The 24,657-nt window shown below is 39.1% G+C and overlaps 1 protein-coding gene across 1 annotated transcript in view; it reads right to left on the reverse strand.

Annotated features, from left to right (window-relative positions):
- The window catches only part of SLC45A4 (solute carrier family 45 member 4), a 56,434-nt gene that overhangs the window by 26,144 nt on the left and 5,633 nt on the right, over positions 1-24,657 (reverse strand). The window contains 1 exon segment of the mRNA XM_030971570.1: positions 5,052-5,670. Within this exon segment, the coding sequence (XP_030827430.1) occupies positions 5,052-5,295 (244 nt within the window). The 5' untranslated portion in view covers positions 5,296-5,670.

Below are 24,657 nucleotides of genomic sequence, written 5' to 3' on the forward strand. Positions count from 1 at the left end.
TTAAATTACAGGCAGACTCTTAACAGCCCATGCAAGCCTTTGCTCCCTTCTTCCCCAAGAAACCTTTCAGGTTTTTAATTTCCTTTGATCTCAGGCTTAGCCTTAGGAAGGCTATCCGCTTCCACAGGAATTGAGTCAGCAATTGATACCTTAATTCCTTTGAAGAAACAGACCTAGAAGCCAATTCATCTGTAACATTTCATGCTTGGTTTCTAAATACATCTCCATAATCTCCCTTTACCTACAAGCATGCTTCTCAGGCAGGTATCAACACTACATTTCAATGGAGAGAGTCACTACAGCAAACTAAAAGAATTCACTCTGGAATATTGAATCTCTTCTGCATAATGAGTTCTCAGCTACCACAGAGATTTCTCAAAATCAGCAGTTTGAATTATTGCTTAACACACTTTTTCCATACTGGCAATTTCACATGAACTAGATTTCAGGACCCTTTACGCACAGTCTGCTAAGCTTTAGGCTAGATGAATTTTGAATGTTAGACAATTTCTTATTTAATGAGCTATTATATATAACTGCTTTAGCTGTACAATAACAGCCCAAACCCCTGAACAGCTTTCCTATGTATATGAAACTAGAGCAACTACAGCATTTTGCTGATTTGAAAGAATCTAATGAGGGAAATAATTTCCAAACAAAAATAATCTATGATATTCTGCTCTGTGTAGCTTAGCCTTTCTTTTTAATAAAATCTAATAATTAGCAGTGACATATACAATTTCCAGAAATTCTATTTTTTGGTGTTGTGACTTAAAAAACAACACTGATGATCAGGGTTAAGCTAAAAATGACCAACTTCAATATTTAATGGTAGACTAGCCAATGTTTACTACAAGAACCCATTAACTCTCACAGTAAAACAAAGTGATGTCATCACAGAGAGGCACTCAGATATGAAATGCATAAAAAACCCCAGCTATTCCTGCAGCATACCAGACAAACATCCCTCAATTTAAGTGACATTATAAATGTAATAGGCACATGTAAACTAATTTTCCTTATGTTTCCTTATGAAACTATGTAAATGTACATAGATACTTTTAAAGAGCACCAGTGTAATATATTTAATAGATGCAGGGGAAAGAGGAACAGTTCTGGTGCTGACAGTCACTTCTGGGTCTATTAACGATTCATAAAAAACTCAATAGCATTGAAAGAGCCTTTGAAGCAACAGTAAAGGTTTGACAAAGCTTTTATCATATTAAATATAAAATGTGAAATTCATGTTTACAGCTACCACTACTCATTACACAGACAGTGAGTTTTTCATGCTGAAAGCAGCAGCCACCCCAAGTCACAAAATACAGTTTTTTTTCTTCCATAGTCCTAATAAAAAAGGTACAGGGATCCTACCTTTCAGAAGAACTAAAATGGATTTACATCTTGTATTAAAACCAAAATTTTGTTTGAATTGAAGTAGAAATAATCTGAAATTACCAAGTTATCTATTTATTAATGGTTTAGAGTGTTATTAACAGAATAATGTATTGTGGTTTCACTGAACAAGTCTCTTCAAAAAGCAGTTTCTCCAAGTTTACATCACACCAGTTTTTGGTTTCTCCTCCTTTTACTTTAATTCATGCAAAATCCCGTGCAAAATAAATTTATCATGTATCCAAATCTTCCATGAACTTATGAACTGGGATGATTTAGAGACTTAATCCTTAGAAGCCAAGTTTAATGATGGAAGAAAATACACTGTCATTTATAAACAATAGCAGGGATTTTAACTCCCTCTCATAGATAAGCAGCATTAAGTACCAGATGTTTCAGAAGACAAAGGCCTCATCCTGCTCCTATGGAATTTGTAGCTTCTGTGCAGGGGAAGCAAAGAGCAGTGTTAATAGTCAAGAATAACATGAATCACTCAGTTTCTCTCCTTGGACTCATGAACAAGTAAAACTTAAGTTCTGAAGGTGCTGAAAGCTTATTTTCTAGTAAAATTTAACACTGGCTGGTAGAAACTGTTTATTGAACAGGTCCCACAAATGTTACTGGAGATTTTTAGAGGTTATAACTTCTGCAAGTGTCAACTAATTTAATTTCATCTGGACTCTGACTAGAATTCTCATATTTGGCATTTTTTACATTCTTTGAATTCTCAACAAGTTCACCGCTTCATTTTGAATTCTTAAGCTGCAGATACTAAGAAACCAAAGAGCAAGCTGTAATTAAAAAAACATGTAATATATATTTGGCTTGTACTTGTTGCTAGGCTACTAAAGCCCAGTTATGACTACAAGGCTGTTATAGATTTGTAGCTGCATTTCTGACACAGTAAAGTAACATCAATTATAGCAATAAAGACGATGCTTGAAGTCAGAAATTAGAGCTTCTTTCAGTGGGGTGCAGTAACTTGGGTGCTTCAGCACCTTTCCAATTCACAATATGCATTGAGTCAAGCAGTTTTCACTCATGCTTTCAAGTTCTCTTGTTAAAATTTCAGGACTACAGGAAACTTAAACACAATGAGTTCAACCACTACTGAACTGGAAAGGGACCATCCAGTGACCATCTCCTTCAGCTGATTAAATCTTGTGGGTTACAGAACAAGTAGGACAGGTTGGTCATCTGCCAAATCATAACTACACCTCTGATCCAGGGTACTCAAACTGCAAAGAAAGTCAAATACTTGCAAGCAGAAAGTGTGTAACACCATACTAATGTGGCTAAGGTTTTCATGGTGATATCTGATAAGAATCTCAGATTATTTCAGTGATCAAAGTTTTCCCAGGTACAGAAAAGCACAAGCACACACTGTAAAGTTTAATTGTTAATATTCAACACACTCTGCGAAGTCATCTTTTTTTGGTTACCCAAAAGGCTTCTTGTTCTTCAGTGTATTATAAGCAAAATTGGTTGAGTCACCCCACTTCCCCAGGTGCCAATTCTCAAATATAGTTTCTCGAGCCAATTTAATCTCACAGAAACTGATCTTTGCTTTTACCAAAACAAGAAGCAAAGGGAATATTACATTAGTTTGACAGCTATATTGCAACCCCCTCCAGTGAGGAATAAATATAGTTCATGCTGAGGTAGACAGATGTTGAGGTTGATAAAGGTAAACAGAACCATGTAAGAGGTAATTAACAAAGAGGCCCGATAAGTCACCCGTGAATAACTTAACCCTTCAGTGAATCCAATATTGTTTTTAGCCATGCTGATGGCACAGGAGCCAAGCAGAAAGATTCAATTAGCTCCCAAAGCACTAACATTTGTAACTGCTACCTCCATTTCTTATCTCTGTGGTTTGGAACATCACTGCTGCATCCCCACAGACTGACATTGCTGTGTTGATGTGCAGCTTTTCTGGAAGTGGGAGCCCTCTTGTTCCTTTCCCCCAGATCCCAACATTATTTTCATCACTGGAGTTAGGGAAGGAAGGGAAGAGATATTTTTCAATTATCTGGAGGAAACAGCTAGAAAAGCTCACAAAAGAAATGTAAACTGGAAGACGGGTCAGTAATTAGGAGGATGGTTTATTTACAATGTCTGCCCTTACCCTATGGTAAGGTAAAGTCAGCTTAGCCAGCCATACATTTTAATCATCCAAATGCCAGCACAAACAAAGCAAACAAAAACGTACAGGTCACTTACAAAACCAGGGATCTTCTCCACGCAAAGCAGGATGCAAGTTTTTGAGTTCATGGTAGACAGTTATTGAATCAATGCTGCCAGTAAAAGGGACTGAAGTCTCTAAATCTCAATTTACCCAGAAGGTAAAACCTCACAACAATTTATGAACATTACAAACATTCCTAGATGAAGCTGCATGTGTTTTATTTAGCAAGTCAGGTTAAACAGAAAATCTCGTTTTTTGGAGCTTTTTAGAATCTCTTTTAACTATGCAAACAACAGATCCATGAAGACCATCTGATGAGCTCTGAAAATTAACATTTGCAGGAAAACATAAAGGCTTAACTCTTCAGCATCTCCCATGGCACTAACTGCAATGATTATTCACTCCATTCACTTAAAATAAACCAACTAGCAATTTAATATGAAAACACATTTTTAACTGCAGCAAGATTGCATGAAAGGACTTGTACATCACATGCTCACAAGTTGAATCTAAAATGCCTTTTTCTCATGCCAAACAAACAAGCCCCCGTATTTCATTCAAGATGCTAACCTGAAATTTTTTAAACAATGTTGTAAATAGTATTCATTGAACATTATTATTTAGTTGGTTGCGTGTTTCTGTCTGGCCACAGCTGAGCAAGCTGTAAGGCACACCTGCACAGGTAAGCCAAAGCAAACATGTAATATACAAATATATAGACAATTATACAGTGCACACACATGGTTGGTTTACTCCCCACTCAGTCTGGCATTTCTATTCCGTGTCATGTCATATTTTTTGATATATGATTGACCAGTTTCTGTATTTGATAAAGGCAATATCAGATACTCTTAATAATGTAAACAGTTGATTTGAAACCTAATGACAATACTCACCATGAAATTTAACACTGACTACCCCTATTTTAAAACACACCACTCCCCCCATTATCATCTAAGGCTATTGGTATCAGAGTTTATTAATATGTATTCACATGCTGTAAACTGCAGATAAATCACACAAAACAAGACTCTCTAGTGGTTAGAAATAAATGCAGTAGTTCACTGGAAAAACCAATTTATCTAACTGTTTAGATATTGTAAAGTACTGTAACCTGAAGCATTTCTCCATAAATTAAAAAAAATGCTTCACTGCAATCCTTTATAGCCTAACATTGTTTCTAGTTTCTAGGACACTTACCTTGTAGTAGAGAATTTTAGAATTAAATCAGGTTACATTTTTTACAGAGGGAAGCAATATTAGACAGAAGAGGAATACATGTAGAAATCCTTCCCACTTAAACATAATCACACAGTTGAATCTGTGCTACAGACACTAAGGAAAAAAACCAAAATCCTTTTTACCTTGTGTACCTTTAGCTGGCAGACACATCTTCCCTCTTTGCCTGGCTTCAATCAATGCAAAAATATATAGAAAGCTACGACTGACAGAAATGAGAATTACTTACCAATTTGTAACAATACAGGTGTTACCAAAGCTGTCTCCATGGCATAACAAAATTCCCTGCCAAACATTACTGCACCATGCATCACCCACAGGCGTATCGGTATCCGGTCTATGGATCCTTCACTAATGGTCTCCTCCCTACTTTCATTCTCCTTGTTTTCTGGTTTCTGAAGCTGTGCCACAGGTAGATCTTGAACTTGCATAGATTCCGAGTCAGCATTCTGAGGAGCCATTTTCATTACCATAAAAAATATATATATTTGTTATATCTATATAAATAATACTACCATAACTCCACGAACAAGTTAGGGTGTCTTCTCTTTCAGCTTCTGTTCCTCAGGCAAGTAAAGCTTATATTCCTCTTGTACAAACAGGTATCTTGCAACTTCTTGTAGAGATACGAGACATTAAGAATGAAAAGCTATTTGGTAAGAATTTCAACATATGGCTTGCTGGTTTACTGTGAGTTAGAGTTAAAAATCCATAATTGCCATTCAGTTAATACCAGTTTCATAATTATTATTGAAGAAGTGCTGAAGTTGTTATTCGTGCTACACAGAGGTGGAAAGGCGACACAAAGAGGTGCTCCACTGTTAATCCCCATCGAGTGGCTGATTAATCTGCAACAAAAAGCAAGCATTTAAAAATTTCAATAGGCTTTTTCAGGATATTGTGTCCCCCCCCTTAACCATATAACCTATTTCCTGCTTCATGCTTTCCATTGTCCTTGCCTAGAGTAGGGTCCTTTATTCCACATTCCCTCCTACCTCTGCACTTTCCATTGAAAAGCAGTTGTGCCTTGTATTTAAATGATGCTTTACTGTACTCCAGTTCCTCTGGTTTGTGGTCCTACACAAAGCCACAGAAGAATGTCAGAGTACTTGTCCAAGATCCTCAGAACACCGAGCACAAGACTAAAATTCTGGGAAATTTAAAGCAGGTTGCATTTCAGAAACAGCATAGGATATTCCAGTTCTATGCCAGGAAGATGATTCATCAATTACCATGGTCACACACACACATCTCCATTTAGGTTTTTGGAAGTTGCAAGTTACTTTGCAGTAACTATCACACCATTTTATACTGAAGATATTTCTCAAGGAAGCATGAGCAAAATAAGCCATGATGAATATAACTAAGGATTGATATTTAAATATTTAAACTTCAATGAAGATATACACAGCATATGAATTCATCTTCTTTCTGCACACAAGACCAGACCATCTTACTCCCACATCCTGTGAAGCTGCTGAAATTTGTGAAAGCAGAATGGTACAGTATCTTCCACATTAAAATTATTAAAATATATTCCAAACAGGTAAGACAAGCTTCTTCTGTACCTTCCCCTCCTTTGTGCCATAGACAAAATCTAAGTAGATGTACAAATACTGCACCATGCCAATCAAAATGTGTTTAAGCACGTAGGAGAAGAAAACAAAACTTCTTATAAGAAAGTCAGATTATTATATAAGTTTGTATTAGAAGGATGCATGTTTACATCTCTACACAGGGTGACTGAGCTGTGACCCCAGCACAAAACCCCTCAGGGCTATGGTTCCATGAAGTGCTGGCTCTGGCAGCAAAGCTGGCCTCAGTAAAGTCCCCATGCTGCAATTCCTTGTCTCTTCAGTTGTGGCCACAAAAACTCTTTGTGGGCCTGAGCACACCACCAGATCATTAAGTGGTGAGCGTAAAACTGAGCCTTAGGAAACAGATGCCATGGCGTGTGTTTAATCACAAGAGCAGCTCTGTTTCAGTGGGACTGAGACACTGTTCTACTAAAAGTGCATCATCAGAACACCATCTTGAGCACTCCCTCCTGCTGACACCCTCCTGAGAGCTGTTTATTTTATTCTTCCATTCAAAAGCATCTTTTTTGGTACATGTCTTCTTCTTCCAGGCTCCCCAAGATTACTGGAACTTTCACATTTGATCACCTCAACAACAAACTAATGCTAAAATTTTATTTTGAGCTGGACAAACCTTTAAATTACACGAGAAAGTTAAAATAACTTACTGAACTAGAGTATAAACCAAGTTTTAAGCTCAAGGTTTTATCTATAAGCACTAAATAGCTCAGAACAAAAAGGACTTGGAAAGCATTTCTCTACCCACTCAGAATTAACAGAAATTAAGATGTAAGTAGTTTATCATAAATGTAAAGTACTCTGTGTATTAAAAAAACACATCCACCTTACGTAACATGAGTTCTGAGAGAGTAAAGCCTACAAAATACATGTTCTGGAGTAGGAGCAATTAGTTTAATTACAGACTAGTCATAAAATGTTTAACTGCTGGCAGACTCAGGCATCACGACATTCAGTACAATTTGAAAGTATACATGTGAACCCTTATTATCCAAACTTTAGCAGAACATCTATGTTGCATTACACACTAAGGGTCATGGATTACTCTCCTGCACAGTCTGGTTTAAAGTCTCTACTGTTTTCTCACTCCTGATTCCCCCTCCTGTGAAGTATTTAATTCCCTTTCCCTAAACACTTCCTTCCATATGCAGTTCCAGGGTGAAGCACTGAGGAAGGCAGTTCATCACTCCAGAATGTTCTGTGATGCACTGGGGCAGCCTGCACATGGCAAGGAGGATGACACCAAGCCAGGAGCATTTGTTCTGGGAAAGGATAAAGAGGCAGGACAAAAGCAGATATCTGAGATTTAGCCGATTTGAGCAAGACTCTTAAGGGATGACTGAAAAAGTTATTTCTGAAGTGGAAGATGATGGGGAGTGATCAGATAATTTAAGAGCCAGGAATAATGGGCGATAGATGGAGGTAGACTTTGAAGCTGTAATTGACACAGATAAGAACAGCACATTTTAAACATGCCAGAAAAAGCAGTTACAGTGTTCAAGTGCAATAGGAGGAGGCACAATGGACGGGTTTTATCTAAAAGAACAGAGAATTACTGTTCCATTATGTCAATTTTGTGGTAAGAATAACGCTAGCCTTCCTGCAGCACTTTAATCTGACTCCAAGTGCACGTCTAATACAAGAGTCAGAGAATAACAAGAGCCTCTCAGAAAGGTCTTCAGTTCTCTCTTAAGCCCTGCTCAGTTGTGTTCATGTTCATTTTAGACTGATATATATTCTGCTTCTTTTTTTCCAAGTTCATTTTGAATTTGGCAAGATTGAATACTGGCATTCTTTCTTCTCAAAGAGGGAGAGAAATTCATTTACCTGATGGAAGTAAATATAACAGAGGCTTTTATGCAGCAAAGAACTCCAAAGTAAATGGCACCTGAAGAGAAGCTGGATTAAAATACCAATGCAGAATTCTCTGATGTCTGCATCCAGCACTAATTGTTTTTCATGGCTGGTTTTCAAGGGTATTTTCATAACTAACAACAAATAAAGCAGAAAAAGGAAGAATTTCATCCATGGAAAAAGATTCCTGTTGGGCATTGTACACAGGTTGGGTGGGAAGAGAACTTTAGATACAGAAGTATTTCTGGTCTTGCCGAGTGTTTATGGAGGAGCGGACTGATGACACCGGCTCTTTGTCAGCTTAATTGCACATATTTTACTCTGACCTTTGGCCACGTTTTAGCAATGACAAAAACATATAAAGCCATAGTTAATATTCCAACAAAACAGGTGAGTAATATAGTCCAAAACCTAATCTGTAAGCAAAATTTTATAAAGCTTTTCAGATTGCTTGCAATCTTATCTTTGTTGTACTTTTACTACCTACCTTTCACGGAGGCATAATATGAATGTGTCAAACACAAAACATGTTACAGGCTTGACAAATCAGTAATCCTCAAATAGGTACTCTTCACAGACAGAGCCTGTGAACCATCAAAGAACCAAAGGAAAATCACTGCCTTTCCTCAGGGTTTGCCAAAGAAGAGCAAGTGTTATATAGGTAATATCTGTAGCCCACAAAATTCCATGGTTTTCTTTTCCCTAGGGAGCACTACGATGCTTAGGAAGCACAAAGAGTTCATGCTACATAATTATCCAACATGATGCCTTGGGCAGATGACTTCTATCACACATCTCAATGTGTTTTTAAGTTCGGGACTTGGGGGTTTGACAAGCAGTGTTCCTGCATTTGCGATGCCACCATCTGGAGGTCTGGTAGCACACCCATCAATACCAAAATAAAATGAGATTAACAGTGATCCTGCCCAAATTGTTTAAGACTGAACTATTTTTGATGCATGTTTCCAGATCTCTTTTGCTAACAAGGAATTGGAATGCACCGTTTGACAAGTAACTAGAATTTCTGAACCAGTGCCAAAGCTGTAAGCTGTGGAGTACACAGCACATTTCAGATAATCACAAACATATTTTTCTGAGCTGTAATAAAGCTGGCAAATAGAAAACAGTTAAATGGGCCCAACTGGATTCCAGGAGAAGATTTCAAATCTTTCAGATGGTTTTCTTCCTATAAAGCCATTGAGCATTTCCTCAGGCATTTACTAGTGTAAGAAACAATCTCAGAAGAGGTGGTATGTGCTAATTATAAAAACCCAAGAAAACGACAAAAATAAGCACAGCCTATGAAAAACTGGAATGAGCGAACTGAAAATGATGGAAACACTTCTGCCCAAGCACAACTGAATATCTAAGGAAAAAAGGAGAGGATTGAGCAGAGATAAACTACCTCTTATCTCATCCTCTTCTTTGAAGTTTACTGCATTAACTTCCAGTCATTCATGTAGTTATCTCCTGCCTTCAAGATCTGCCTTTTCCATTATCATGACTCTCTTTTACATGCAAGGATACAGACTGACCAAAACTGTCTCAAATCATGAAGAGCTGCATTCAGTTTTGCTCACAGGAATTATTTTCTAATGATGTTGGAATTACTCTAACTCAAAGATTCTAGAGTTTAAATGAGTTTTACCTTCTTGATGAGGAAAGAAAGGATGAAGAGCCACCTTGAGCCATCATTGCATACAATGACTTTTCATTGTTTATCACTGTGAAGGTTCACAAGGGAAAATAGCTAAGAATCAATTAATCAGTTATTACAGAATTTAAATAGGCTTTAATAAGTCTAGTCACAGTTGTCATTGTCACATTAGGACCTCTCAGTGATCCATTCTGTTCAACACATCAAAAAGCCCCAAACCACAAAAAACCCAAGCAGGTGTACTTCTTAATGAAATTTTCAAATATTTACTTGGAAGATAAGTGTAAGACTGCAGAAGCTGCCAGTCTAATAGGAGAGGATTTTCACTCCTCGCCAGAGCCTTACAACTTACCCTCCTCCAATGCTTCAATGAATGCATCCCACTGACATCCATGCTAGCAACCACACTATTTCACCTGTGAGTCACGTCAGATTGACAAGCCTGTAAGTGCCCAGTCATTCCATTTATTTGTCAAATACTTTTCTGCCAAGTTGGTTTATGCTCAGGTTTTCAAGTAATCTGGTAATATCTTGAAGAGTTATCGAGATTGATTTAAGTTTAGCCTTAATATTAGCATTAGAAAGAAAGGTATTCAGAGTTTATCAGTCTTTTCTTCAGGATGAATAAGTGTTTGGCTGAGCACTTCTACCACAGTGTTGCAGACAAACATCACTTATTATTCCTTCCACAATTCAAAGTGAAGTGGACAATAGGTTCTGCTTTGGCATCTGACTGGCTTGTGAAAGGACACACCGTTTGGGCTTGTGCCTTCCCAAGAGTAAAATGGATTTTGTCCAAACATAATTGCTGGTGTCTTGAGTTCAAATGCTCTGTGCTCCACCACACCAACAGACAAGAGAATGCTGCTGTAAAAGAGCAGTTCTTAAAGGCAAGACTGATCTTCAATCCCTTCTGCAAGCATGGCTGCACCACCTCACAAAGCCTTGTCCATTCTCAAAATATATTAAAAACTACTCTGTAAGATTAGGCAACTGATTTAGTAAAGAAATATCACATAAAATACATTACCAGCTTATTCCACTGCTTACACTCTGGGTTTCTCATTCACTTTAAGCTGGTATAAACAAGTGCTCCCTCTAAGAGCACCATTCTGCTCTTCCTTTGCCCCTTGTTCCTTACTCCCACTGCTTCCTGTGCAGCACATGAGCAGCAGAGCAGTGAACCAGACACTGTAACTGATCCAGGCTGAAAACGAAGCAGACAAAAACATGTCCAAGCAGCTAAAGAAATCCTTCCTAAAATCCTGTTGGCTGCAGGGATCCATACCACAGTAACAGGGGGGAAAGTGTCCCTTTGGGCAGCAATACCCAAAGCCAGGGTGAAATTGCAGCTCACAGAGGAAAGGAGCTGTTGGTGGGTCCCTGAGGCTACAAGGTCAAAAAGCAAACTCATCTGCCCAGCTCCAGACACCTGCTGGACAGAAGGCAGAAGGATCCTCAGAAGGATGCTGGGAGAGCTCTCTTGTATTCTTCTCGTACTGGCCAGATGCAAGGCAGAACAGCACTTGCTTGGCCAACAGGCAGCTATTTTCTCCCTGGCAGTTTTGTGACTCTGTTGCTAATAATTAGCTGCTGTTTATAGTAACAGAACTGGTGACAAGGGATGTTTTTTTGGGCCATGTCAATACTGAAGTGTTCAGTCACTGCACTAGGAAGAAAAACATCTAGTACACATACCTGGAAGTTTTGGCCCAGCTGGATAAATGTGCTCAACTGCCCTACTCAAAGTTCAGAGGAAGGGCTTTATCCTTCTGTGATCTGATGAAGTTGTTCTATCACAAAGGTGTAGACAAACTCTGTGACTTTCTATATAGGGTGAGTCATAAGGCCTTTGGTTCAAAAGGGCAGCAATTATAGGCAGGCAGTTGTTTCAACTCTCTTTAAGACTTCTGACAGCTAAATGCAAACATTGAAAGCTTTGTAGCTACTACTTTCTAAAAACAGAACTGTATTAACCCTATCAGAGAGGCAAGACTACACTTCTTCAGGAATATTTTTTAAAAAATCAATTATATTATGTATTACTCAACAACATTTCCATATATGAGCTGTGTCACCTCCAGATCCTGAAAGTCAATCTCTCACTTTAAAACAGTCTTACATTACACTGGACTGGCCTGTCGTGAATCACTAAAACCCTGCCAAAGAAAAAAGGTTAAGGCTAACTGGGTGCAATAAAGAACCACATTTGACATGTCCTAACATCTAATTCATTATTTAGGTAATCAAAGACATTGAAACACAACAGCATAAACCAGCTTCTTCCACAAGGACATCTTGCCCAAACAACCCTATGACTAATACCAACTGTAGGTCAGATTCTTAGCAAGTTCATCTTGAAACCTGAGATTTGAAAAAAAAAAACAAAAACAAAAACAAAAAAGAGAAAAGAGCCACTGGAAACAGCACAGTGCTTTTTGCATCATGACCTACTTTTGAAGCTACCACATAATTTAGGCCACAGAAGCAAGGTCTGGACAAGGGTAAGTCATTCTGCAGCAAGTTGTGAATTAAAACCATATGAAGCAATCCACCTCACATGGAGAAACAGCATTTTCCCCACTTTTTCCAACACAAACTTTTGCTTGCCTTCAGGACTCTTCACTCACTGTAAGTCAGTTGATGTCTTTTACAAACTTGCTGTTTAAGCCAAAACACAATGTCTATAATACAAATTCTAAGAGAAGCAGATGATGCTGGCAGCTTTTCTACTCTTAACGCTATACATCTGACATCCTCTACTCCCCCAACAAATAAATATCCAAACCACAATCCAAAATATAAAAGGAAGGGTGTGAACAGCTCGATTTTGGAAGGGTTAATGAAGACTTGTTGCACCCTTTCCTTGGTATGTATACAAAATTCCAGAAATTATTAAAGCCTGACAGGCTTACAAACTCCAGCCCTGCCTAAGTTAAATCTTCTATAGGGTTTCCTGCTTCCTTCTTTCCATAAAGCATGGCCTTGACTAGAACCCCCTTGGCTTTCTTGGGACCCTCTTTCCAGCCCCTCACAGCTTACTGAGAAAATGACCAAGAGTAAGATTTTGGCTCCTGCTGGAAGAGGTGGTGATGCAGTCACAGATGGCAATCTGGGCATGACAAACTCCCCTGGTGGGAATTGTCCTGCCTGGACACATGAGGAGGAATAGAAAGCTCAACAGGTAAGGTGGAGAGCTGAAGGTGCTTATGACATCAGGGAGAACAGCTTTGTAAGACAGCACTATTTCATCATTATTTGTACTTTGGGGGCCAACATAATTTCTCCATTCATTACTGGGAGAAAGAAGTAGAAAATCATGGGTCTTTATGCAACTACTGAAACAATTCTGGGAAGCCATCTTTTTAAGAGGGATCCAGAATTTAATGTGAGACAGACTTTATTCAGTGGATTGGATATTATACTGCTCCCTAAAGGCACAGTCTGTTACTAATATTAGATCAGATTACATTGTTAAATCATGGCTGCTGCTGTTTTTAGTAGGAAATACTTCATTTTGTTAAACTGGAGAGGTGGCATTATCAGATTTAACTTGAATTTTGATTTACTGATATGTAAAAAAGTCATATATACTCACATTACCTTCATGTTTATTAATACAGATACACGAAACAAGTAAACAGTTAAGGAGTATGTGCATAAATAGCAGTAGAGAAGCCTTCAGAGCTAATGGAAAACCTAGCAGCTGAGACCAGAGATGCTGGGAAGAAAACAAGCACTAAGAAGCAGTTTCACAGCGCAGCAAACACATAGGCATGCCTGATTTGTGATGGCTGCATCTCCAGTTAGCAGGTTCTACACCCAAAATTAGGTAAAGGGCAAGACAGCAAGCACTAACAGCTTTTAAAACCAAAAGCTAACAACCAAGTCACCACAAAAGCACAGAACTCAAGACCTCGTGGGGACAGAGATCACTCAGGCCAGTGTGCAAACATGGTGTTGTGGGCTGACACTGCTGCAAGCCACTAAGAAAACCCACTGATTTGGTCAGATAGGCACAAACTTCACTCTGGCCTGAGCTAAAGCTATGGTCCAGCTTGGAATGTCCTATTAAAAGATCCTGAAGTTTTTAAACCATGTTGACCCCGAATGTTATCTCTCATCAGAATTAAACAGATTTGTTCCCTCTGTCTCTATGAAGTAAAACAACAGAGGAAAACAAAATTAAGGCTATCATCAGCAAATATCTTAATACATAACCAGGTGGATTAACTGCACTAATCCCACCTTCCTGCAGAAGGAAAGGCAATGTCTAACCCAGCAGGGCTGGTAGTGCAAGAATAATCCTACTGGGACATTGTTGCCAGTAGCATTTTTTTAGCAAGTTCTTTCACCAAGGCCGTCCTCCCAATTGCAGTGGGGAAAATGGAATACACCAGAGCAACCTTTGCTGATTCTACAAAATACTTTCCTATAATAGGTTGAGACTAGAGTTTTGCATGAATATTCATCCATAAAAATAGTCAAGCCAGGACTGATTACTTAGACTGTATCTGCAAAGTTAGACATCACTTGCAGATGCTACTGTGAAAAGCACATTATTTTCACATACTGGCATTTAAACTAATCATATTCACTGCCTGAAAATTCACAGGCTGGTTTCTTCAGGCTGCAAATACTTAAGAAACCCAAATACTGACAGAATATGTATTAGACAATTACAGAAGCTATTCAATAGATCAAGACAAAAAAAGAGCACAGCATAGATCTTCATAAGCCGACTTCCTCTAGCATATCATTAATGTCTGCAAAGTCTAATTCATTGGAATTATCTTCAATTACCAGTCCCTAAACGCATTACCATCATTCAATCTCAGAAAACTCTGTTAAAGGAAGCTTTTGAAAACATCCCTAGAATTTTGTTCACCCTCCAACAAAGAGGGAGAAGTCAGGTTTTGACCGGATTTTAGTAACTCTGAGGAAATAATTACTCCCTCAGAGAAAAACCAAAACCACTCAGAAGAGGGTTTCTCACATTTCAGATTCTCCAAAGGGTTTGTAAACAAGTATATATAACTGGTTATATCATCTTGCACTAAGTGCTCTCATTTTGCCTTGTTTGAGTGGACTCTCAGATCAAAGGGGAACCTCATCACCGTGATTGCTTGGTAAAGAAACCAACATTTACAGCCTAACCTGCAGCTTGAGCCCACACCGACTCATCATGATTGCTGGAAATTGTCTCCTGTCAGCACAAGGGAGAGAGATTCCTTCCCTTCCCGACACAAGCTTTGCCGAGATTCCCTCCATCTGAGCCAAGGAAAATACTCTAACATCCCCTGATGAAGTATTAAATGGAACTCATCACTTCAGTACTGAAAGAAAGGAATAAAAGGTGTTTAGAGATAACATTTATTTCTTACTTACTTCTTGGCACCAAAAGAATACCACCTCCTCCTAAATCTGCTGCAAAGGGTGTGGTAAAAGAGCTGCTTTCCACCCCTCTGGCCCCACACCTTCGATGCATGAGGTGGTGCTAATAGAGGAAACTGCAGGTTTAGGGTGCAGCACCTCGGGTAAGCATCTCCAGCGCCTCCCTTTAGCAGCACAAATAATTACAAACAAACGTTGAGAAAGCACACTCCATAAAAAGTATTGCTAGAGCACTTGAGCAGATCCCTGCTCCAGTTTTTGAGGCTGTCCCACATACCAGCATGACAGACGTGTTTATGTACACTGCCATGAAGTGGAGCTATTTGATTTAGTTTCTCAATTATTTAAATAAACATTTGAACTGACCTAGCAGTGATGCACAGCCTGTATATTTTAAGTAAAGTGTAAGATTAAAAAACAAGACAAACAAAATTAAGAATCCTCTCTTAACCCCAATAATTATTAAACCTTAAAATCAGAGAATTACTGTTTAGTCAATAATGTGGATAAATCAGCACTTAAAAGGGTTGCATCACCACACTGACTTCAGACCTTCTTTACAGCATTTAGGATCAATACAGTAATAACTTCCACAACCAGTACTTTTAACAAAGTAGGGAACCCACACCACATAAGAGTTACACCTTAGGAGACAAAAATACAGGTAATAGACTGTGTTTAGGCCAAGTTACAAACCATCCATTTTAGTGCAAATAAAATGCTTTAGATAGCTCGTTTATAAGCAGCCGCATAGAAAGCTGATGGCCACATTTAAGAGCAGTTTGATCAGGACATTTTGATTTTGGACGATGAACAAATGCTATTTTAGAATGTGTTTTGTCAAGCTCTAACCCTGTTAGAACTGTCAGGATAAGATATTTACTGACATGTACACTAAAATAATAAGAGGTTACAAGTGCTTGGCAGTTGGACTTGATACATGAAGACCAGCTAGCAGGGCAATATTTAGAGGACACAAACCTCTTCCATTTGTGACTCTGGAGAACTATGAAATACTTGGCAAAGGCTTGCCAGAATTTGGCATTTTTACCTAATTTGGGAATGACTGTCAGCTGTTCTCAGAGGATGCACAAGCTCCAGCCTCCATGCCATTTCAACAGCAGACATCTGCACCACTCTGGGATGAGACCTGCAGCACTCCTGCACCACAGAAGTGTTTGGACCCTGCTGTCACATCAGTGCAATCACTGTAAAAGTTCTTGCAGGTGAATATATTTGAAAGCAAACCCAACTCCCCGTCTAGGTTTAGCCCTGTCACAGTCAGACAATTCAGTCATGCTCTGTCAGCCCCAACAACTTTTCCTGCATGCTTCCAGTAAAACAGACAGCTGCCATGCTCCAAGGGAAACTCAACATATAACCCAAGGGACAAAGCTGCTCTGTGAGATGGAGGCAGATCTCATCCATGGAACTCTAACCATCCTCATTTCATCCAGATCATGGGTCTTGCACCTCTCTAGGTCCCCACAGAGACAAGTTTCCAAGGCAGAGTGGTTAAGAGGAATCAATGGTTTCAGCAGCTGCTCTATAACTATTTGTTACAAGGCAGCTGGGACTACCACAAGCAGGTTGTAAAGGCAGTAGAGATGCTAATGTACATTTAAATACCTTGAATATTGGTTGCCCTTGTGAGCTATTATTCCCACCTCCTGCCAAACAAAACCAAAACCAACCCACCCAAAACAACAAGCAAATGCTGTTTGAAAGGCATCTAGCCTCCCAAAAGCATTTTGTTGGAGGTTACTATCAGATAACACAGATGGATTACCTAAAACATCCTCAGTGAATTAATCCTTCACATGCTAAAACTGCTTTTCTTGAATATCCATAAGAACAAAAACATTGTTGCAATAGTGTCTACAGGACTAAGCAGGCTTCTTCTAGGAAGGGGAGATTTCTCTGCATTAAAAAGGTATTTAAAATCAATAAGTCATAGCCAGTGCTAATTTAGCTGTAAGATTCAAAGTGTTTGCACTTGAGTCACTCTGCAGAGACAGGGCTGCTGACATAAAGAACAGGGCAGTGAGAGGTTCAGCCTATACAAGCACGATTGATTGTTTAGAAAACAAAGCTAATCTAGTGGTTGTTTCTTTATGCAAGGCTAATTGCATACCAGCTGGAGTGCCTTTCCAGATCATTCTCGGAGGCAGAATGAATTTGTGGTCAGATAATATCACAGGTATTTCTCTAAGTAGGCAGAGCTGCTTTAATGTGTGCAGGCACTGAAAGCAGCATATGTGAAGAGCAAAACAATGAAGGAAACACCAGAACTGAAGCGCACAAAGTAGTTTGATACCGAAGTGTAACAGCTGAGCTGGCAGGTTATCCTACTAGACATCTAATATCCTCAGAAAGGGATAGGATCCTCTCTACAAAGTGCACTCAGAGAACAAGCAATCTCTTTTGCTCATTCTGTTACCCTGGATAGATCCTGAAATCTCAGGCCAAGGGGGAAATCCAGAGAAAGAAGTAGAAACCTGAACTGCCGACAAGATAAATTTGGCTTTGTGCCTTTATTGTTTAAAGAGACACCAAAATACACGTGCAGTTAGTGTAAGCTATCTTCAGAGGGAGGAATATAAAAGGGACTCCACAAACTGAGTGTAAATAACAGCTACAGCTTCAATTCAGGACTGAGTATCTCCTAATAATTCTAAAAGGCACACCAACTGCAGCTTGGAGAGTGGGTGCTGATTTGAAGGATAAACACGAACAGCAACATCTTGCTCAGATAAATTTTTAGAATTAGTCTAACAGGCACCTAACATTAAAGGACCTCAGCTCAGGGACTCTAGGGCTATTCACAGAACAGAGGAAGAACTCACCAAACTGTGAGTTCATCAGTGAATGCTGCCTTCAGTGCTCTGAGGCTACCTGCTTATGCATCTCACCAGACTGACTGGAGCATTCTCTAAACTTGAGTAATAGCATCTAGCAAGAGCATGGGCTTCATGAAGAGAGTTAAGTTAAATAGCTCTCATTCATAATCTGTCATCCACACACCTTTATTATAGTGCTTAAAGTCTGTGGTTCCATCACTGACTTTTCCTCATCTTGCTCCATTCACATTCAGTCTGGATCCATCTCTGCTGCTCTCCTCAGATGGCAGAAGAAATACCAGAACAAGGTTTTAGTCTCTACTCTTCTCTGTGGTTTAATCATCTTTATGGTTTGGCAGCAGCTGTTGGGAACAGGCACACCACAAGACAGGGACTCAGCTCTCTAAGCTCTCAGAGCTTTCTGTCCTCTGATCCTAAAAGTATAATGGATGCCGAGTCTTCTCACTGCTCCCCTGGAAAGCTGAGCCTGACCTCACAGTATTCCAGATGTCACATTTCCAGATCTGTCAACCCCTAATCAACTTGCAACTTATTATTGCAAGATTCTACTTGCAATAATATATTAAATTTCTCAATTTTCAAAACTGTCTTGATGTTTATCTTCGAGGAGATGGCAATTGCCCACAGCAGCACCCCAAGCTAGGAGTATCACTAAAGGCAGAGGTCAGACAAAGGATGATGAGAGCACACATACACCTGGCTGAAGCTGTTTGGTGTTTCTGACTACATAAATTTCAAAGGGATGTTCTCTTTCTGTGCTGCAGAAGAAATCAAAGGCTTGCATCTATGGGAAGAAATGGGGGAGACAAGGAGGACAGCTCTAATGTCTACCAGGGGATGAGTTAAAGTTACAAAACTAAAGTCAGGTACTTGAATGAATACTGCACATATTACCTAATCTCGAATTTTCAAAGAGTTTTACATCGTCAGACTATTTCTTTAAACAACTGCTCTACTTTTAACTGAACACTTTCTCTTATCAATTTATTCTGGTACAAGATAGTGGCTTGGCTTCCACCCCAGTTCCCATGAAGATAGTTAACACTTACAGATTCCTTTCTCTAACATTACAACCAGCTAAATCCATTTATCACACATGGAATTGATAAGGGATACAACATTCATTCCTGAATTATTTTGCTGTCTCATTGTCTGCAAGGCATTTATAACTAAGAGTTTGTTGAAATTAACAGACTTGTCATTCAACTTTACCACCCCAAGTCCTTGAAAAGCAGACAATAAGTTGTTACCTTCATAGAGTGATACATAGGGTCCTAAGCATTTGAAGTGCTACACCTGCTTGAAGTGTACAGCTGTTAAGAGCAGGCAAACCAAAAATATGAAGTGAATGAAGCTTTGAGCAACTGGCAGTTATCCTGGTGACATTAACTTTGCCTGGAATTTATAAAAGCCTTGTGTAAGCACTTTGGCATATTGCATAGCTTGTTATAGGCCTCCAGTTCAAGGAAGAGATTTTAGAATTGATTCTAGACAAGTAGAATTGCCTGAATTGGGTCACTCAAGAAGTCTTCCAAGGAAATCCTACTCTGAAACACTTGAAGGTGTTAATAAGTTAGCAATCATGTAGGATTTCACAAATCTTAATAAGCAGTAGGATGTGCCATGCATCCCTGAATATATTCAGGCTCTATCAAACTTTGATGAAACCATCACTGAAGTGGGTGGGACACTCAGACTCAAAGAATATTACAACAGTTCCCACAGATTTTGCTGTGAAGAGTAGCTGGAGTACTCCCAAGTAGCCCAATACCAAATACTCCCAATACCAAAACAGTATTCCCAAGAAGGGTTTCAGGAGCTTTCTGGTGTTGGTCCAGAAATATTATCAGCCCATGCAATGAGAGCAAGTTTACTGAACAGGGATCTCTCTGTAAGGATTCAAAAGCATAGTATGAAATAAAACCGAAAACCTAACAAACAGTTATTCAAACGCTGCTTCCTGATAGTGGTTTAGAGAAGGGATTGCACATTTTTTAGGAAGACCTGTGGATTCCAGCAGAGAAGCACAACCCAAGTCAGTACATCCTGTTGAAAGGAGATATTCTCACTTTTGTCCTAATGTCCTTTTAGAGGTGAGGATCACCTCATATGACAAATGATTCCTCATCAAGCACAACAACATTCAAGCTAAACACTTCAGTGAGCAAAGCAAGCTGTACCTCAAATTGAGCCACGCAGAAAAAACTGAGAGCAGAAACAATCAAAAGGACAGGAACCAGAAGACATGACTACAAAGTCTGAAGGGCATGAGATTATTTCTAAACAAAGTCTTGACAGAGGGTTTCAAATGTAGAAGCTGTTGAAAGAACATAATAACCTGATCTCTCCATCAGGAAGGTAATGAATGGCTCAAGTTGTAACAGAATTAGAAAATATTTTCTAGATGCAATGGGTAACAGAAGTGCTATTATCCATCACAGGGAGGACAACCCCAGCAGGTTCACTCCTTCCTTGCCCCATCCATGGATAAATTTCTCACGGCTCTACAAGCTGAGGTTGCTCCTTGCCATTCTTTCACCTTCACTTGTGAGCACACTGTTTCCCATCTCCCAGAGCCCACAAAGGCACAGACATTTGCATGTGCTCGTATGTAGGTGTGAGTCTTCAGCAGTAACACAGGAAGCTGAGGAAGAAAACTATTCATTTCTTGTAGCTTGTGAACAGGAAAGTACATCTAGTATTTGACTAACAAAATCTTGGAGTTAATGCAAGTTACTGGTCAGTTCAGAGGTATTTGACATTTTACACTTTAGTCACTTGTCAGAGTGAGGAAGCCCTTAGGGTGATAAATTTCATGCTTACTGAACCTTATTTTAATGAAATGCATGGCTTGCCCTTCTGGGCTGTATTTTATTTTGCCAGCTTTACTGAGAGCATTGTGCTTAGTCATTTTACTTTTTCAATTACAGGACCAGCACATGCAATAAACTAATGTTTTATCATTTGAGTAATCACCTGACAGATTTTCAAGAGGAATAAGAGTTGATTAAAGCAATCAGCAGTTAACCATAATATATCCTTAACTGTTTTAGGTTTTAAGAGCCTAAATAGATTTGAAATAATTTAATGTTGCTTTGTACAGCAGCCAAGATTTAATAGATAAAACTGGGGGCATCACATCCTTGATATCTCATTTAAGTGAAATCCATTTATCATCCTGTTAAGTTTTTATTCCTCCAGTAACAAATTTCAAAGTTCAATGTATTGCTTCTATACAAAGATTTTTGCAAAACACATGGGCAGACTTTTGACCGAACTACATATGATCATATAGTAAAACAGGCATAATTCAAAAGGTCACTTCCATTTTGTTTTAAAACTTTCCTTTTAAGCCAAAAGATATTTAAATTTAAGTTTCAATTCCACATTAAAACAGCCATGATGTGACACATTACTATCCTTAACTTGCATTTTGGTTTTCAATCAAGCTGCAGTCCGTTTATGTTAACTTAACTGGGGTAGAGAGTTAGGGGATAAAAATGTCTTCGTTTATCAGGAAAAAAATAAAATCTGCAGGAAAAGAGTTCACATGGTGCCTGTAAAATTCTTCCTACTTATCTGTAGTAATGTGAACAGCAGTGTGCATAACTCAAAAACGTTTTTGCTATGAAAGCTTTTTCATCTTCCTCTGAGGACTTTGTGTGCCCTTGCTCACCACTCATACATGAAGTTTGGAAAAACACAATGAATACAAAATGTGCAACTGTATTCTGTATTTTACCCAATGAAATAATACAATGATCATCAAATTGTTACAATGACCATCAAAACCAGGCTTAAACCTTCACTGGCAAGGAGAGCAAAACTCAGCCTTCAAAATGTGGAACTGAAATTTACATAGACAAATTTCCCAGGTATGAAACGTGAATTCCTTCTGAAGAACAGAGTAATCAAAACAGACTTCAGTTTACTTTAGGACACATGGCTACATCAGCCATCTGGGTAGGATCTTCAGAGGCTTGATCCCAGATTTCTTTGCTGAACAGAAAACAAACTGCACAAATGTATGTGCCTTCTCATATGCTTTTTATTAAACATTCTCTACCATGACGAGCAGGCTGGACAACCATTTGCTGAGATTAAACTATTTCAGAAGCACTGGCAGTTCAATGTTGCAGCCACAGCTGAATCCCACCAGTCTGTGAGCAGTGACATCTGTCTGTCACTTTGGATACATCCTCCCCACACAGGCTGGGAGTGAAACCCCCCACCTACCTGATGAAACAAGCTTCCCAGACTTTCAGGCTTTTGCTGCACAATCTACAGTTTAATTCTGCACCTAAACTACTTAGTCGTAGAAGGGAGTGAAGATCTAACATGAAATTACTGGCCTAGATATAAACAATGCAGGATGTATTCATTGCTCATGTAAGCCTGCTATATTTTCATTATTCCCTGCAAGGCTGGAAGGGTCACAGCATTATTACAAGCCTAAGCCCTTTCAGATGCAAAAAGAGACTTGTGTAGCTTTAGTCTTAGCTGCTCACATCAAGCAACTTAGAGCTCCAGTTTGTCCTGTGAGGCCAACAAATTAATGAAGGAAAATTCTGGGCTCTTGCTTGCTTTATCAGATAGGAGAGAGTAGAGAAATTTCCAGCCTTGGCTTCCTGCTTTCCTCTCAGTCCAGTCCAATATTTTAAAAATTTCTCTGGTGAAAGCCAAGAATTGGCCAGTGTTCTTGTTTTTCTCATTCTTTGAAAAGATATGACTATTACCCAGACAATGAGAAAGGAAGTTATTTAAACCCTACATCAACAGTGAGTAAGAAAATGAAGTATTATAATGGCATGAGCATAACTGCATCAGGTAAGAATTAAAAATTATGCCGGACAGTCATTACTGCAAAAATAAGGAACCCATTTTTATTTAATATTTTGACACAGGCAGGCTTCCACTAAATTACAGGGAAATGCAATATTAAGGAACTGAATGCTGCTACTGGAGATAAACCAAGTGTTGCTTTCATTTGCACAGTACTTTCACCCTGACCACATTCATTTACATGCAAGAAAGAGAGGATAGTGCATAGTGAAGATGTTATAAATACAGAGCTGAAGTATTCAAGCACATGCCCTTATCAGAAAAGATACCTTTAGCATTAAAGCTTGGAGAACCACTACCAACACCTCTTTATTTCAGACTATTTTTTTCACAGAGAAAGCAATTTTACTGTGAATGCCTGAAGCACAGAACTGCAGCAAATCTAAGGCCAGAAATGACTGTAGGAACATGAAGGGAACAGGGCCCATTCATTCTTTTTTCAGTTCATTGAAGGGAAATTGACTTTTAGGGAGGTGGAAGTGCTAAGATGTTGGAAACAATTAGGGTACCTGTGCCCTGAGAAGTGGGAGCCTTTTTCCTCTACACCAAAGTTAGAAGCAGAACAAGAGCCAAGGAAAAGAACAAGCCTACATCACAAGCTGATTCCTCCAGCTACGAATCAGACAGCAAATGGGACGTGCACTAGAAGTGCTGGTGTTAAAGCAAGCTGTGCATTTGTTTTGGGTTATTTTTTGAACTCTTGGGAGTTAGCTGGCCAGCCACGCTACTCTAAGGAGCAATAGTTCAGACTGTCAGATCGCTCCTCTGGGAGTACCCGGAGCCAGACAGCTCAGGCCAGTGTACTTGCTCAGATATTCCCCTCAAGAAATGGGAGGAGGATTTTTTACCCTACCTTCTCCCCTCACCCAAAAAAAAAAAAAAAAAAAGCCCAAACAAAAAATCAACCCCCTGAAACTCTTGTTACCTGGAGGCCCAGATCCAGCATCAAGACTATTTAAGAGTTGACTCCTGTTTCTGTTATTTGTACCTCCATGTGATTGATAAGAAAGTTGTAGGTTAAACAGTGCTCACTGTTTGCTGTGTGTAAGTGATGATAGGAAATTAAGTAGCACAGAAATCTGACTGCTCTGCAGTCATCGCTTGCTGGGTTAAGCCACTGGTTTCTGGATGTGGTCCAGAAAGATTGATCATATATTCAAGGGCAGAATGCAGAAGATAAGAGTGACATGCCGTTGTGCTTTTGTAAAAGAACACTGGGTTCGGCCCCCAGTTAGATCATTTATTTATCTGGCACTGAAGGGTGATAATGGCTTGTTTTCAAGTCTCCAAAATAAATGAACTACACTGCATGCAGAAGTAGTCCAGGCCAGCCAGCAGAGGATAGAAAATATGCAGGGTCAGCATAACACTGGTTTCAATTTCAGTTACAAAAACATTAGAGCTCTCATTTAAAACAAGATGAGGAAACTAGGTCCTCTCTCCACTCTGCTGAGAGAACCAAACTTCTCTCCCCAGAATACTGACAAAATCCACTTCAAACAGAGTTTAGCAAAACAATTCAGGGTAACAGCTTTCTGCTGCCATTTACACACTAGAATTTTCTTAAGAGTATCTTTGGCTTACTCTTAAGACTAAATCTTATCTCCTACCCTTTTGTGCTTTGCTGCATGA

This window comes from Camarhynchus parvulus, chromosome 2 (genome assembly GCF_901933205.1).
Source record: "Camarhynchus parvulus chromosome 2, STF_HiC, whole genome shotgun sequence".
NCBI lineage: Eukaryota > Metazoa > Chordata > Aves > Passeriformes > Thraupidae > Camarhynchus > Camarhynchus parvulus.